Raw genomic sequence first — 16,340 nt, 5'->3', positions numbered from 1 at the left:
CTGCCTCTCGGAGGCTGTGATTAAAGGTGTGCATCGCCATCCCTGGGCTCCTTTTGTATTTTTAATGCCAAGCAAAGCCGTTCAGTAAAAAGTACATATTTCATAAGTGTTAAAAACAAACAAAACTAATACACAATGTACCCAAGTTTCCTCAGTGACTAAATCACAGGACCAGGTCTCAGTTCTGTCTACTGCCAAGTAAAGCCAGTAAAGCCTACTAACTGCTATGTCTCAATTACACTAAAAACTAAACGTTCACCTCCTTATTTTGTCTGCAGAAATTCTTTGATTATAAGCATAAAAGGAACACGGGCCAAGGAGATGGCTCACTGGGTAATGGTGGTTGTTGTAACAGGGCCCCAGACCTTAACACAACTGACTCCATGGTAGAAGTACCATTCAGGCCATAAAACTCAGCATGGAGACAGCACTACCTGCCAAGACGAAAACAAAGACCTAATCCATCAAAGTCCATAGTTCTGGGAAGTCTCTAAATGTACTAACCTTGCTCTTTAGCTTCCGTAGTTCCACTTCTGGCTAACTGTTCTTGTTAGCTGAAGCACATCAGCTCAGGGTATGGTTTTGTGCTTAAAAGTTCACTCTAAAAAGGCTTGGGACTACATGGGGCTACAGATTACACAGTGGAGTCGCTGGCCCACTATAGACTTTTATTGGCTTAAACTGTGTTTTCCTCAGCAAATGTCCCCAACCCTGACTAGCTGAGTTCAATCCCCAAGACCTCCAGTGGTAGGGGAGACTCAACTCCCACAAGTTGTCCTGATTCCCATGTACGCCATGGTGTGTGCATGTACACCCCCCCAACACACAGAGCTAGTAATGGGACTGTTAAAATAACAGTCTTTTAATTTCAATGTTGTGAAAGCTTGCAAAGTAGTTTAGCATGTTGATAATGGTAGTCATTTACTTCTCCCAAATAGCAGAACTTGAAAAAATTGCAGTATTATATTTTGTGGTGAACTCTACTTACAGCAAAGAAACTGGCATTATTATGATCTGTCAAAGAAACTGAATATAAAAACTAAGTCAAAGTCTCTGAGGAAAAAAGAACTCACTTTCACTTTAGCTTTTACTTCTTCACTGTCCCCTTCGCCATCATTTCGGGGTTCCATGCCAGGCTCCTCCTGTTTGTCTTTGTTTAGCATAGAGTACTCTTCTAGCAGAGTGTCAAACAAAACTATTCTCTTGTTCTTGAAGAAGCCATAAAAGTAAGCATTGCTGTGGGAAGAGCGCTTAGATCCTAAGGAAAAGACAGTCCAAAGCATGGGACAGAATTAAAACATCCAGGGTCCTTTGGAACTAATGGAAAGGGCATTAACATTTACAAGCTGTTCAATACCCAGAGAAAAACTGTATTAATGTAAATCCTTGGCATCAGTAGAGTGACTGTCACCCTGCTCCACTTATGCTCCCTGGTTTGTAGTAATAATAAAATATGCCTACATACCCAACAGCTTGAAATGATTAAATTGTGGTAAATGAATCTATCTGTCTATCTACCTACCTATCTATCTACCTACCTACCTATCTATCTATCTATCTATCTATCTATCTATCTATCTATCTATCTATCTATCTATCTATCTCTGCGGGAAATTTACCAAGAGAAAATCTCACCAAAGTATCATGAAGAATACAAAATGCCACACATGTCTAAGGTTATCATATTATCAAAAAAATGTGCATGTAGACAGAAAGGCATAAACCCGAGGCTATGAGAAAAATACCAAAGGAAGAAAGTATAGTTTATGAGGACCCAGAAGTGTGGATTTTGTTTGTCTCTGTTCCAGGGCTTTTTTTTTTTTTTTTTTTTTTTTTAAAGCAGACATCTATTATCAGAAAAAGCTCTGTAAGACTGAAAGAAATCATTACTAAACTTTCGACAGAGACTGAGCGTTTCTGAACTGTGGCTCACATTACTTTCTTCTTCATGCATTTCTTCAATTTCCAAATGTTCTTCATTGTGGAGAGTGTTGGATACAGTGACTAAGAGCACAATTCAGAGCTCAAATATCAGTTGTGAAAATTTAGGAATCTTTTTAAAGCTATAGTTTCCTATTTAAGGAGCAAGGCTAATATGTACCTCATTAAGATATTAAAACAATATACCCTGACCCACATTAAATGCTATTACATATATATATATATATGTGTGTGTGTGTGTGTGTGTTTTTAAATAAATGACAAAATATATGTTCTCTTAAGAACTTGAAGTTTCTTAAAGAATATGTGAATGCTGCATCTACTCATTTCTATTTTTAAAAAGATTTATTTTTATTCATGTGTATGTGTGTTTGTTTATGTGAGTGTATGTCACTTGTGTGCAGGGCCAACAGAAGTCATATGGTGAAGGATGCTATGGAGGTGGCTCATCCTTTCAGAGCACTTACTGCTCTTGCAGAGGATGATTCCTAGCTCCCATTGGGTAGCTCATAAACACATGCAACTTAGCTCCAGTTCTCATGCCTCTGATCTCGCACAATCAGATCCATACATATACAGATAATTAAAAAATAATAAAAATAAAGGTTAATATATGTATTTGAAATTTTTTTCACTGGGGGCTTTTACATCCCAGACTGCTCACCAACGCTATGATGTTGAACTTTGATCCTCCTGCCTCTACCTTCCAAGAGCTGGTTGGGTTTATAGGTGTGAGCCACAACAGAAGGTTTATGTGGTGCTTAGCACAAAATCCTGGGTCTCGTGCAAGCTAGATCAGCATTCTACCAACTGGGCCACCTTCCTGGACATGCATCTATTCTTATTTATTTATTTATTTATTTTTATTTTTCTAGGACAGGGTTTCTCTGTATAGCTCTGGCTGTTCTGGAACTCACTCTATAGACCAGGCTAGCTTCAAACCCAAAGATCCTTCTGCCTCTGCATCCTGAGTACTGAGATTAAACCTGGCTAATAATTTATTCTTTCTAATAATTTATTTTTATTTTATGTGCATTGGTATTTTGCCTACATGTATGCCTGTGTGAGGATGTCGAATCCCCTGGAACTGGAGTTACAGACAGTTGTAAAGCTGTCAAGTTGGTGCTAGGAATTGAACCTAGGTCTTCTGTAAGAGCAGCCAGTGCTCTTGAGCCAGATCTTCTTGAGCCCGCATATTTCTAATATAACATATGTGGCAGTGTGTTTAGAATACAGTAAAAACTTAGTTAGTAGTAGTTATTATTATTTACTGCACTGTAGTATTTTTGTTGGGGTGCAGTTCCTGCAAGTTAAGGGCCAAACACATGGCCCTATTTTTGTCAGCACTGTCAAACTTTACTCTCTTTCTCACACTGCTTTGTGTGTGTAGGTGTACGTACATGTGCGCGGGTGCCATGAAGAAGGCATTGGATCCCCTGGAGCTGGCTTACAATTGTGGGTCGCCCCTGAGTGCTGGGACACAAGCTCAGTTGTACTGCAAGAGCAACAGGCACAGTTAGCTTGCCAGCCTTCTCTCCAGCCCCCATACTCCTTTTAAATGAGGAAGGAGCCTAGGGCCTCATGTTTGCTAGGTAAGCAATCAGCCGAGTTACAGCCCAGGCCTCCTCTCACACTTGCAGTTAGTTCAAAACTTTAGATGCTATCTGAAACTTGATGGAGCTGGTCAGGTTGTATACAGACAAATAAAACTGACGCCTTAATAGTTTTCATTGGTCCACCTTCTTCAAGTGTGGTTCAAGAAATATCCACATCAAAAATCACAGATACTGGAAACACCTACTAAGCTAGAATCTCTAGGAGTGGAAGCCAGGAACCTGTCCATATCAAGCTTTCCAGGAAATCCTTATGTAATTAGGGTTTAGGAGTCTTTGTACTACACTGTAAACCTTTTGTACTACTGTGTCTGGAAAGAAGTTTATATTCAATAGTGCTTGTTTACTGACTGGACTAATGACACCAGTAAAACAGTGAAGTAATGCATTGAGAACTCCTGAGAATACAAACTCTGTGTGAATAAAAGGTGATGATGCCACCTGTGCCCTCACCTCTGCCCCAGATAGGACCTTGGATGGCACCCGACACAGGTGAGCACAGCCTCCTAGAACACTTAGCTTCACTGCTGTCTGCTCCTCCCTGCCATCTCTGAGCCTGGTGTTGCCCTCATCTTTGGCCTTAAACACAGCCACGTGCCAGAGACTTCCAAAACTATGTTCCGAGCACTGGCCTCTGTTCCTGAAACCCCAGGCTTGTGTATGCAACTGCTTGTGGCATGTCTACACTGGAAGTTTACAGATACATTTATTAATTCTATTTTTAAGTGCTAAGTTTAATTTTTCTTACTTCTATAAAAAATACTAAATTCTAAACCAAAAGAGTTTCTTTTAAGTGTAATAACAGGCAGAATTATTTAAAATAAATACATTTTTATTTAAGGAAACTCATGGCGCTGGAGAGATAGCTCAGTGGTTAGGAGCACTTGTTCTTGCAGAGGACCAAGGGTCAATTCCCAGCACCGATATGGTGACTCACAACCAACTATAACTCTAGTTCCAATGGATCTAGGGATCCAATGCCCTCTTCTGATCTCCATGGGCACCAGGCTGACATGTGATACACAGACATCCATTTGAACAAAATATTCATACACATAAAATAAAATAATCTAAAAAATAAAACCCATAAAAATCTTTTAAAAGAGAAAAGAAACTCACAAGCTGTGATTCCTTCTTTTGCCCAACAAGACCACCTTAGTTCCTCCTAAACCTAAATGTAAGACTTCTCTTCAAGACAGCCCTTGTAAGAAAACCTAGTATCAAGCCTGGGCACAGTGGCACATGCCTGCTATCCCAACACTTGGGGAGGCAAAGGCAGGCGGATCTCTGTGAGTTCGAGGCCAGCCTAGTTTACAAAGAGTACAGAGCTACACAGAGAAACCCTGTCTAGAAAAGAAAAGAAAAGAAAAGAAAGAAAAGAAAAAGAAAGAAAGAAAGAGAAAAGAAAACAGAAAAGACAAGACAAGAAAAAAGAAAAGAAAAGAAAAGAAAAGAAAAAAGAAAAAAACATGAATGAGTTCTAGCCTGCTTGGACTTTTCCTGCCTGTACCTGAATTGTGAGCACATGGACAAAACTTCAAAATCCTCCTCTAAGATCTTTGGAACCTCACTTTAAGCAATTTCCTTTAGGATGCTTTTAGGCTAAAGGGGTCTGCCCACTTCTCAATGCAATCTGTCATCTGAACATGAACAAGCCCAGTTCCTACTCGTCTGTAAGTGTCACTCAAGATGATGATTAGGGCTTTCATACGTCCTGCTAGCTGTCTTGCAGCCCCTTCCCACAGAGCTGGGAAACCGTCCTGCAGTGTAATGCAAAACCAGTTATCGTATGAGGGGTTTCCAACAATGTGAAAGTACAGAAGATTGTATTCTTTAAGGAATTTTAAATTTTAACTAATTAAAGTGTGTGTGTGTGTGTGTGTGTGTGTGTGTGCGCGCGCGCGCGTGCATGCATGGTATTGGAGACCAGATGTCACAGCCTTTGGAGCTACAGACACAGGTGTTTGTGGAACTTCCTACTCACTGGGGCAGTGCTAGGATCCAAACTCTACTCCTCATAATTTTGAGCAAGCACTCTTATAACTGCTGATGCAACTCTCCAGGTTAGATAATTTATTTTTGTGTGTATGTACGCTTGTACCACAGCTCACGCGTGTGTACACATGCATGTACCACGGCTCATGCGTGGCATTCAGAGAACAATTTGCAGGAGTTAGTTCTTTCTATCATGCAAGTTCTAGGGATCAGTTCAGTCCTCATGCTTGATGGCAAGTGCCTTTATTCACTGGGCTCTCTCCACCCATTATTTGTTGTTTTTTAAGATTTAAGAAGTTTTTATGAATGTGTATGAGTATTCTCACACACGTGTGAATTCCTGCAGAGGCCAAAAGAGGACTAAGCATCCTTGGGGGCTAGAGTTACAAGTGGTTGTGAGACTCCCAATGTTGGTGCTGGGAACCAAACTCTGCGTCTCTGGTAAAGCAGCAAGTGTTCTGAACTGCTGAGCAACCGCTCCAAGTCCCTAGATGTTCATGTTTTTATTTGTGCTCCCCTGCTCATTACTGGATTTCCCTTCAGATCTCAGAGTTCACACAGCGAAGGTCTGGTGAGACTCCTCCTCCGGAAAACCTAAAAGCCGGGTATTTGTTTCCTCAGCAGCTCTCGGCAGCTAGCCCCATGCACGGCTTAGTGGGGAAGACACAGCCCTGGAATTCTGAATAGTCAGAGTCACACACAGAATCAAAGCAGCCAAGAATTCATTCTGCAGCTGCCATGACAGGAACATTAGGGTTCCACAAAACAAAACAAAAAAGTATTTAAAATTTTTTTAGATTTATTTATTTTTATTTATATATATAGGTGTGCACTATGTGTGTGTCTGGTGCCTAAGAAGTCAGAAGAGGGTGACAGATCCCTCAGTACTGGAGTTATAATTGTAAGTCATCAAGTGGATGCCGGGAAATGAATTTGGGTCCTCTGAAAGAGCAACAGGTGCTCTTAACCACGTAAGCCATCTCTCCAGCCCTTTTTGTTTTTTTTTAAATGTATTGGTATGTTTGTGTATGTACGTGTGTGTACATGTACATATGTGCATGTGGAGGCCATAGAGCAATCTCAGGTGTTATCCTCAAAACGCCACCCACTTCCTTTGAGATAGGGCTTCTCATTGGCCTGGAACTCATCAGTTAGGTTATACTGGCTGGCCAATGAATCCCAGGGACTCTGGTCTCCACCTCCACAGCTCTGGGAAGACCACGGACTGCCACTACACAAGGCATTTTTATATGGGTTCTGGAGAGCAAACTCGGGTCCTCACACTTGCACGGCAAGCCCTTTACCAATGAGGCTAAGTTATATAAGCCTCCAATGCAGGATTCTGCAGTGGCAAAATCAGTAACTTCCCGAGACTGGCTCTACCCTATGGTTTTGAACTCATAGCCACCCATCGGAAAGTCCATTTTCCAAGGTTGGTAAACAGCTTTCTGGAGATTTTGCAGCTATCACGACAAGTTCTTCTGCTTAAATAATTAACTCCTGCAAAGCTGTGACTGAGATGTTGTTTAAAAGAATTTTAATACTAACACAGACATGAGAACTCTAGTTTGTTATGAATCTGCTCTTCCAATTCTATTCCCCTTCGGCAAGCTGCCATTTATAACTGTCCACATCAAACTTAAGCTGTTTGTTATCTTTAATGTCTCTTCCTTATTTCCCTATATGTAATCCATTAGCAAATGGCTATTTCTCTTCATTACTATTGCTCTAGTCTAAAACAAAACCAACCAACCACCACCAACAAAAAAACCCACACCATCTAACCTCAACTAACGAAACAGCCTTCTACCTGCTCTCTCTGCTTTCATTCTTGCCTCACCCTATAATGCATTCTCTATGTAGTAGGCCAAGGTAGTCTTCTGGCTCTGTGCGGTGGCTCACACCTGTAATCCCAGCACTAGGGAAGCAGAAGCAATAGGATCAGGAGTTCACAGTCAGCCTCAGTTGTACAGTAATTCTGAGGTCAGCGTGGGCTACTTAAGACTGTCTCAAACATGAACAGAAAGCAAACTCCTTACCCTAACTTAAGAGGCCTGTCAGACTGCTGTGCTCTTAGAGCTGCTCATTCTAGTTACAGCCATCTTTGTTCTCTCTTCACTTTGTAATTGCTTCTCATTGGTGAAGTTTAGTTTCTAGCAAACACCAGCAAACTACGGCTTCAGATCAAATCCAAGGTGCTGCTTGCTACATGCAGACTTCATGAGCACAGCCAGGTTCATATGCTCATGCCCTGTCTGTGGTGGCTTCTGCCATACAGAACTAAACATTTGAAGGAGACAATGTAGGCCACAAAGCTCTGAACAGTGAACAGCTTGCTTTTTACAGAGAACTACTGTTCAGAGGAATCACTGGTGAAAGCTAGAGAGAAGAAGTGATTTAAGACCCTACTGCTAGTAAGCTGCTGAGGAAGAATCAGTTATTTTTATTTTATACAGAAATTCTGACACATAAAAAAGTTTTTCTCTAAACTTGGTAGGCTTCCTTGAAACTTAAGCAGTATTATGAAGGCAACAGGTGGCTTAACAGAGTCTAACTAGCGTGAGATGTCTGACAGGTCAGAGTCCTCCAGAACACTGATGGTCTGCCAGGGAAAATAAAGCCAAGAACACTGCTTTTGTTTTACAGCCTCTAAACTAGTGCTATAGAGATGATCATTCAAGAGTCCAACTCAAGTACCCAAAGGAGCCAGGCAGACAGTAGGGTGAGTGATTGGTCTGTTATATAGCACAGTATGAGATGGTAAAAAGGCTTTGGCCAAAGATTAAAAACAGTACTAGGCAGTTACCCAACAGAGCGGTAGACAGGAACAGGAGTTGGCATCAGGCTACCACTTTCTATCCTGGAAAATGTTATATGTTCCTATAAATCTTTTTTTCTTTATTTTTATTTTATTTTGAAAATTTATGTTACAGTCAATTGTGACCCACTATGTGGGTACTGGAAACTGAACTTAGCTCCTCTGAAAGAGCATCCAGGGTTAACTGCTGAGTCATCTCTCCAGTTCAGATTTTATAAATCTTAAAGTGCCAAATATTTAAAACAAACAATAAAGACTGATTTAAGAATAAAGTATTCTAATCACTCCTCTCACCTCCAGGTAGCCTTACCTTCAACAACATAGACCTTAGTCAAAGGGAAATCAATACTCTTTGCCATCACTTCAATTTCCTGTTTGAGCTTTCCCTCAGGTAGAGGTGTGAATTTGTCAAACAAAGGGGCAATATAATCAGCATAAATTGTGACAAGAACCTGAAAAATAAGTAACAGAAAAACTGCTTATTATTAACAATTCAATTATGTGATAGAATTATGTTCATCAAACCAACACCTGGAAGAAATTAAATCAAAACAGCGGTGTGGTGGCACAATAAGCACTGACTTAATTGTAAAAGATAAGCCACTAACAGTGACTCAGAACTCTCGGCCTAGTCAATAGCCCTTTCTTGGGGATTCCTGGCACTATAAGCCGATTATAGCACACACTCTTATTTACTCTGGATGAAATGGCACTTCTGGAGCATTTCCTCGGTCTTTGTTCTTACTTCAATTTGTCACATTATAGGTATTTGTAAATCCAGCTAGCCCATTTTCTGATCTTGATCCCACCAACAAGAGATAAAGCAACAAACACCATACAGTTCAGATGAAAATCACCCTCCTCACCAATGGAGTTAAAGAAATGATAGGTGGTACTTTCTAGGACCTATGAACATAATACTTGACTGTACGTGTGCCTGTGTGGTGAAACAGTTTAGAATATGAGAAACAGAAGGAAAAGGAGATGTAAAGGAAGAAAATGGGGATGAGAGAAAAGGGAAGAGGAAAGAGAGAGGGAAGGATAGGAGGTAGATGGAAAGAGACAAAGGTAAAGAAAAGAAAGAAAGAAAGGATGGAGAGTGGGTAAAAGGACAAAGGCAAGGGAACAAGAGAGAGGCAAAGAAAAGAAGAAGCATGATGGTACATGTCTATAATCTCAGCACTCAGCAGGCTGAGGTAGGAGGATTACCATGAACTTGAGGCCAACCTAGGTTACATAGTAGCTTCAGGCCAGTCTAAACTGAAAAGCAAGATGCTTCTTTAAAAAAAACAAAAACTAACAAACAAACAAAATGCACTAATTAATTACATAACTAAAGAAAAGAGGAAAGGGGAGGAGAGGGCAGAAGAAAGCTAAGTAAGTAAAACATATGCTCTTTGGCCACAGGGTCTCAGCTTCCATATACAGCTGAGGATAGTTTTGAACTTCTCATCCTCCTGTCTTCACCCCTGGGAGCACTACCACTCTTGCTTTATGAAGTCCTGGAGACTGAGCCCAGGGCCGTGTACATGCTACACAGGCACTCTGCTAACTGAGCTACACCCTTAGCCCTATGCTTTCCTTTTCTGTCTCTCATAAATCTATTTTCTCTTCAAAACATTAATTAAGACTTTTTAGGCACTGGAGGGGTGGGAGGGCAGGATACATTAGTCAAAAGTTATCCATCCTGATCAAACTTACAAGCACTGTCTCAGTTGCCTAGCAGCCAGATCATTAAGTGACTAGCAACTAGCTTCTGGCAGAATGAGAAGAAAATCCATGGTCGGTCAGTTCTCCGATTTTATGTCCCAGAGCAGGAATTGAGAGGAAAATGGATAAGGGCAGTTGGTTACACTGAAACCTTTTCTTAGAAATTACTTACTTGACAAAAACTAAACCCCCATAATTTCAAGAAACTTTTGCAAAAGAAAATGAAATAATTAAAGAATTAGAGGTCATGAATTTGAGAGGGAATGAGAGGAATGTGGGAAGAACTGGAGAAGAGGGAGGGAGAGAAAAATGTGAACATAGCATTAATATATGAAAATTTCAAATAAATGAATATAATAAAAAAGAAAATGACACAAAGATTTTACTTACCAGAGAAACAACTAATGTGAACAGCCAAGCATAAATAAAAAAGTAGTCACCTCCAATTTTAATAATATAAAGCAGAAGGGAAGATACAGGCAATAAAATACATTGAGTCACAATAAATTTTTTGATTGCATCTTTCATAAAAAACTCCAAAGTCTGAAAAAAAAGAAAATATTACTATTATTAACAGAGTAACAGGTTTGCTTTTATTTTTTATTATTTTTTTATTTTTTTCAGGTTTGCTTTTAAAACAGCTGAAAGTGAACACAAAGCAGCCTAGGACAATATGCAAAAGTCTTGCATTTCATAGTTTAAAACAGAATATAGTACATACTAGCTGAGAAGCAGTAGGGGTTTCTATCAAAACCTTAAAGTAATGTCTTTACCATATCTGTGGTTTCTTTTTCTGAGTTGATTCATGCTCTAGAATAGCAAACTATATTTAAATTATTGCCTGCATGGGACTAAAGCACTGAAAATGTTCATACTAAAAATCCTGATAGCTTCTATTATACCTGGTGATTGAAGCCATGTTTTTCTTCTATCACAAAAGTATTATACAGACTCCACGGCAAGCCAGTCAGTGCACTGAAGAGTGTGGCCAACAGCAGGAACACCAAAGACTGAATGATCTAAGCACAAGAAAGAAAAGAAAATCAAATGAACCATGAAGTACAAATCAGCAAGTATATACTGAATGCTTATTCCATCTCAAGCAATGCATGTGATCCAATGGGAAGAGGCCTGTAATAGCATCCTGCCCTTGGAAAATGTTTACTTAGAAGAGGAGGCACAACCTGAAAGCTACCTTAAGTCGTAGGGACAAATGGTTGGTAGTATTCAGAAACAGAGAAAATGACATATGCTAGTTGGATTCAAGGAAGATTTACTCTTGGTTTTGTCGTGTCTTTGCTTTAAGGCAGGGGCTTACCATGTAGCTCTGGCTGGCTTGAAACTCACTATTTGACTATGAAGACCAGGCTAGCTTCAAATTCACAAAGATCCACCTGCCTTTGTCTCACCAGTATTGGGAAGAAAGGCATCCGCCAGCATGCGGACAAGATGACTGGCCTGGCTATGACTAAGTTGACTCGCAGAACAGATAGCAGGCCTGGCAGTCACTGGGAGACAGAAACAGCAGGGAGGTTTGAATTTTGAAGTCAGCTTATGGACAAAGTGAGGGCCTGTTTAAGGGAAGGAAGGGAGGGAGGGAGGGAGAAAGGAAAGGAAGAGGGAAGGAAGAAAAAAAGGAAGGAAGGAAGGAAGGAAGGAAGGAAGGAAGGAAGGAAGGAAGGAAGGAAAAAGCTAAACCAGTTAGATGGGTGGTGCACAGTATGTTCAAGTTTTTTACAAAAAGCCGAATTCCAATAGAGAAAATTATCCCCAATTACTTTTATCACCTTTAAAAAACTGTTAGATCAAAGCCAGAATTACTCAATTTCCCTTTAATTTCTTCTATTTTTTTTATTTCACTTTTCCAACTTTCATATTGCTTCTTTGCAGTACTGCTCCCAAAAGCCAAGTATGAGCTAGAACTTGGGAAAGGAAGAGAGTTAAGGAAATCATTCCAGCTGAGAGAAGCAGTACAGCAGGAAACTCCCTCCTGGAGAAACCTACAGAGTATATAGACAGTGGCAGCTGTCCTTGGTTGCCAAACCAGCCCGGAAGGAGGACGCCCCAGGAAGCTGGGTGATGTGAAAACACTGCTTCAAGAAGTCAGCAAGATCCAGGCTGTCTCTCTCTGTGGCTGCTCAAAGGTTCCAGGACACAGCACAAGGAAGCTTACACATGAAGGGAGAGACTCCCACCTACCCACCTCCTAAAGACATGAAGAGCTCTGGAGTATCCTAAGTCTAGGGCGTTCACTACTTGCTGAGAAAGACCAGGCCTTACCCTGCTGCCCAGAAATAGGACACTAGCTGGGAAATTCCTTGCTGGAAGTTTGGGACACTAGGAAGTTCTGCCAGAAAACATGCTGCCTTCAAGAAGAGTAAGCTATGATCGATTCTCCAACTCCTCCTTCTCCTCTTCCTATTTGTCTCCTTTTCTTTTTTTTTAAATTTAAATTTTATTTTTATTAATTACAGTTTATTCACTTTGTATCCCAGCTGTAGTCCCCTTCCCTATCCCCTCCCAAACCCACCCTCCCTCCCTCCTCTTCTTCTTCTATGCCCCCTCCCTTTCTGAGACAGGGTCTCACTATGTACCCAGAGTCACAATCCTCCTGCCTCCTGCTCAGCCTACTCAGTGCTGGGATTATGGGTATAAACTTACACACTGTATACCACTATGCATGGGTTCATTTTTTTTCCTTTTTTCGGTTTTTTGTGCGTAGCCTTGGTTGTCCTGGACTCACTTTTGTAGACCAAACTGACCTTGAACTCACAGAAATCCACCTACCTCGGCCTCCCAAGTGCTGGGATTAAAGGCATGCGCCACAATCGCCAGCTTCATTTTTAAATAAAGAAAATGTTTTTAACTACATAAGAAGTTTCTGTGCATTGTTGAATTTTCTTATAGCCAATTTCTCTGGAGGGAAATCCACTTTTGGCATTTTGGCACACATTATTTCAAAATTTTTTCTTTATAAATGCAGGATATATGCACAAGGATACTATATACAAAAGTATATATATATATACTTTTGTATATAGTAGATATATATACTATATATATAGTATATATATATATATATATACTATATATCTACCAGGGACAGGCATGGTAGTAGACAGGCATGCCTTTAACTCCAGCACTCAGGAGGCAGAGGAAGGTGGATCTGTGAGTCTGAGGCCAGCCTGGTCTACACAGCAAGTTCGTTAAGTTAGATCGGAACCTCACGTTCAGGGTTACCAGTTTTCACTTCTTTGTTGGACTTTCACTTTTGTCAGGCAACACCATCTTTCAATCATTCCAGCTCCCTTCCATTAGATCTGTGTTTCTCTTTCTCTGTACCTCTCTGTCTCCGTCTCTCTCTCACATACACCATTATGTTGTCCAGTGTTGTCCTGAATGCCTGGACTCAAGTGATTCTCCAGCCTCAGCCTCCCGTGTATCTAAGTCCAGAGGTGTGCACCACTGGATCCAGATCAACTACCTATCATTATAAATGTGTTTGTATTTTTAGCAGGAAGAGAATGAGGCATTACACTCTGAATATTAGCTATGCAGTAACCAATTATTTAGATTGATGAAAATATTGACATGACTGGTCCTGACTACCACTTATATTGTGATCTGTATACTGAACACCTAACAGGGAAGTCTGCAGTTTAACTATTCAGAAAATAATACATTATGATAACTAGAGATTGAGCCACAGTGTTGACGGGCTGGTGTTAACCACACTGTGGTAACTTACATTTGTATGTATCAGAAATACACAAGTGAGGACTCCAGTATCGCGCAGCTGTTAAAGAACAAAGGCCTACCTCAGTAAGAACCCTAATCATTATTAAATACAAAGTCCGCACCTTAGAACAGCACATAAACTATTCCAATAAGATACAGACTCATCCTGAGCTGAGATGCTAATGGCAGCTGAGGGCTGCTGAGGGAGAGAAAGTCACTTTTTTTTTGTCAGGGCTAGAGGGGAGTTGTCCATGCCCCAGCAGACTGACATATGTAGCAGATATATTTACTCATTCAACAAAGTATACCTGCTCTGAGCCTGCAAAATGACTCAGAGGGTAAAGATGCCTGGCGCCAAGCCTGACTGGGACAGTTTAGTTCCTAGAGCCATATGGTGGAAGGGAGAACTGACTCTTGCAAGTTGTACTCTAACTTAGACACACACACACACCATACCTGCCCCCCCCAACATGTAAGAGTCTTGCTGCTTTAGGAAATGGTATATGGAAAAGGGGCGCAGGAGGAGCAGAGTTAAAGTCAAGGGTACAGTATCTATACAGAAGATCCGTGATTTCCAATAAAGAATCAGGAAGGAGGTAAATGACTTGGCAGCTTCCAGGAGAATGTCAGGAAGCAGGGCTACAGCATTCATTACACACGGAGAATTCATTTGCGGCCTTGCCTAGAGGATAGACTTTCTGTCTTAATTTGAAGTGCCTGCTTAATGTGCATGCCCCGGAAGTATCTACCATGTATGAGTTCCACAAAATGAGCAGTTCCCCTGTCACTACACAGGGCTGTTCCTAAGAAGCAGCAGTCTAATCAAGACTACATTCCCCCACTCCCTTCCATCTGAATAAGATCAAATGACTTCTTCAGCATGTAATATGAAGATAGCATCGCCTTAGCGTTACAGAAATTAAAAAGGCATGTTCTTCCCACCATCACTGGACGACAAACCCAAATGAAAAACCAACCAACAAACAAAAAACAAAACTGACTCCCTGCCTTACCACATGAAACAAAGTCACTTGCTAACTAAAAATAACTATGTGATTGGGAAATTAACTGTGAGAAGTCACTGGAATTCTGAAGTTATTAACTAGCTGTGGTAGCTGAATGACGTGGGCCCCATGGGCTCATACATTTGAATGTTGGTACTCAGTTGGTCAAACTGTTTGGTCAAGATTAGAAGGTATAGCCTTGTTGGTGGAGGTATGTCACTGCCTCTTGTTTGTGGATCAGATGTAAGCTCTCAGCTGCTGCCCCAGCACCAGGCCTGCCTGCTGCCATGCTTCCCAACATGACGGTCATAGACTTACTCATATTAAATGCTTTCTTTTACAAGCTGCTTTGGGTATAGTGTTATGGCAATAGAAAAGCAACCAAAACCGTAGCATTATACTAATCCATGCACAAACAAGGACTGCAGAAACTAAGAAGCAAGTCTTTGGATAGTAGAAGCCAAAAAGGCAACAACTTCAGTGTAAAGCTTATCAAGCAAAATTAAGACTGAGCAATCTGGGCAAAGGAACCACATACCTCATATTCTGGTCCAAAGCCAGCAGAACCACAGAACCGTCCAGAAAGTCTCCAGAGGTAAGGGATCCCTCCAAAGAGAAGAATAAACTGTAAAACAAAGCAGACTGGGATCACATCTGAACAAGCTTGGCAACTAGCATATGAAAGAATCTTTTATAAGGAAAAATGAGAGGGAAAATAAATAGGTTACAAAAAAGGAGGGGACATAACTCATTTAGAATAAAATATACATTTAGAAAACTAGAAACCACTGAGACACTAAGTTTAGACCACTGAGATATTTTTGACTAAATACTGTATATGTGTGGTATGTAAATCACATTCCAAAAACCCATTTAAAAGTTAAACCTAAGGCCTGGCAGTGACGGTGCACACCTTCAATTCAGCGCTTGGGAAGAAGAAGCAGGCAAATCTCTGAGTTCAAGGCCAGCCTGATATACGGTAGTTCCAGGGTAGCCAAGACTATGAGGAGAAACCCTGTCTCAAAAAACAAATACTATATATATATATAATATATTATACATTAATATACATATATATTATATATGCATATTATATATATATATATATATGAAAGAGAGAACTGACTTCTAAAAATGGTTCTTTGACCTCCACATGCACAATGTGGAGCACATTCATGCCTCTATCATGTACATACACATACACAGACGCACACACACAAACACTACCACCACTAACAACAAAAAAATAAACAAAAAATTTTAAAGGATTTAAAAAATCATTCTTTTAGGGGAAAATAAAATAGTAGTATTTACTAGAGACTGAAAGGAAATGGGAGAAATTGACCTAGAAATATGCTAAATAATGGATATCAAAACAGTCAGTGAGTAGGGTTTAATCCAGGCATCTATAGCAAATCAGTAACTTTAGTGTATGAAGTGTTTCAAAAGAACTACAAGTACAAAGGTTTCTGGCATAAAAATGTTTAAGGAAGAGCTGGGCCATGGTGGTGCACACCTTTA

The 16,340-nt window shown here is 40.4% G+C and overlaps 1 protein-coding gene across 1 annotated transcript in view; it reads right to left on the bottom strand.

Annotated features, from left to right (window-relative positions):
* The window catches only part of Zmpste24 (zinc metallopeptidase STE24), a 38,522-nt gene that overhangs the window by 13,142 nt on the left and 9,040 nt on the right, over positions 1 to 16,340 (bottom strand). Inside the window, exons 3-7 of the mRNA XM_021639489.2 lie at positions 15,358 to 15,444; positions 10,980 to 11,096; positions 10,468 to 10,620; positions 8,678 to 8,819; positions 1,074 to 1,258 (exon numbers count right to left, since the gene is read on the bottom strand). Coding sequence (XP_021495164.1) covers positions 1,074 to 1,258; positions 8,678 to 8,819; positions 10,468 to 10,620; positions 10,980 to 11,096; positions 15,358 to 15,444 — 684 coding nt within the window. The remainder of the gene's footprint in view (positions 1 to 1,073; positions 1,259 to 8,677; positions 8,820 to 10,467; positions 10,621 to 10,979; positions 11,097 to 15,357; positions 15,445 to 16,340) is intronic.

The sequence above is a fragment of the Meriones unguiculatus genome, chromosome 3 (genome assembly GCF_030254825.1).
Source record: "Meriones unguiculatus strain TT.TT164.6M chromosome 3, Bangor_MerUng_6.1, whole genome shotgun sequence".
In the NCBI taxonomy this organism is placed as follows: Eukaryota; Metazoa; Chordata; class Mammalia; order Rodentia; family Muridae; genus Meriones; species Meriones unguiculatus.
This window is presented reverse-complemented; position numbering and strand designations above follow the sequence as displayed.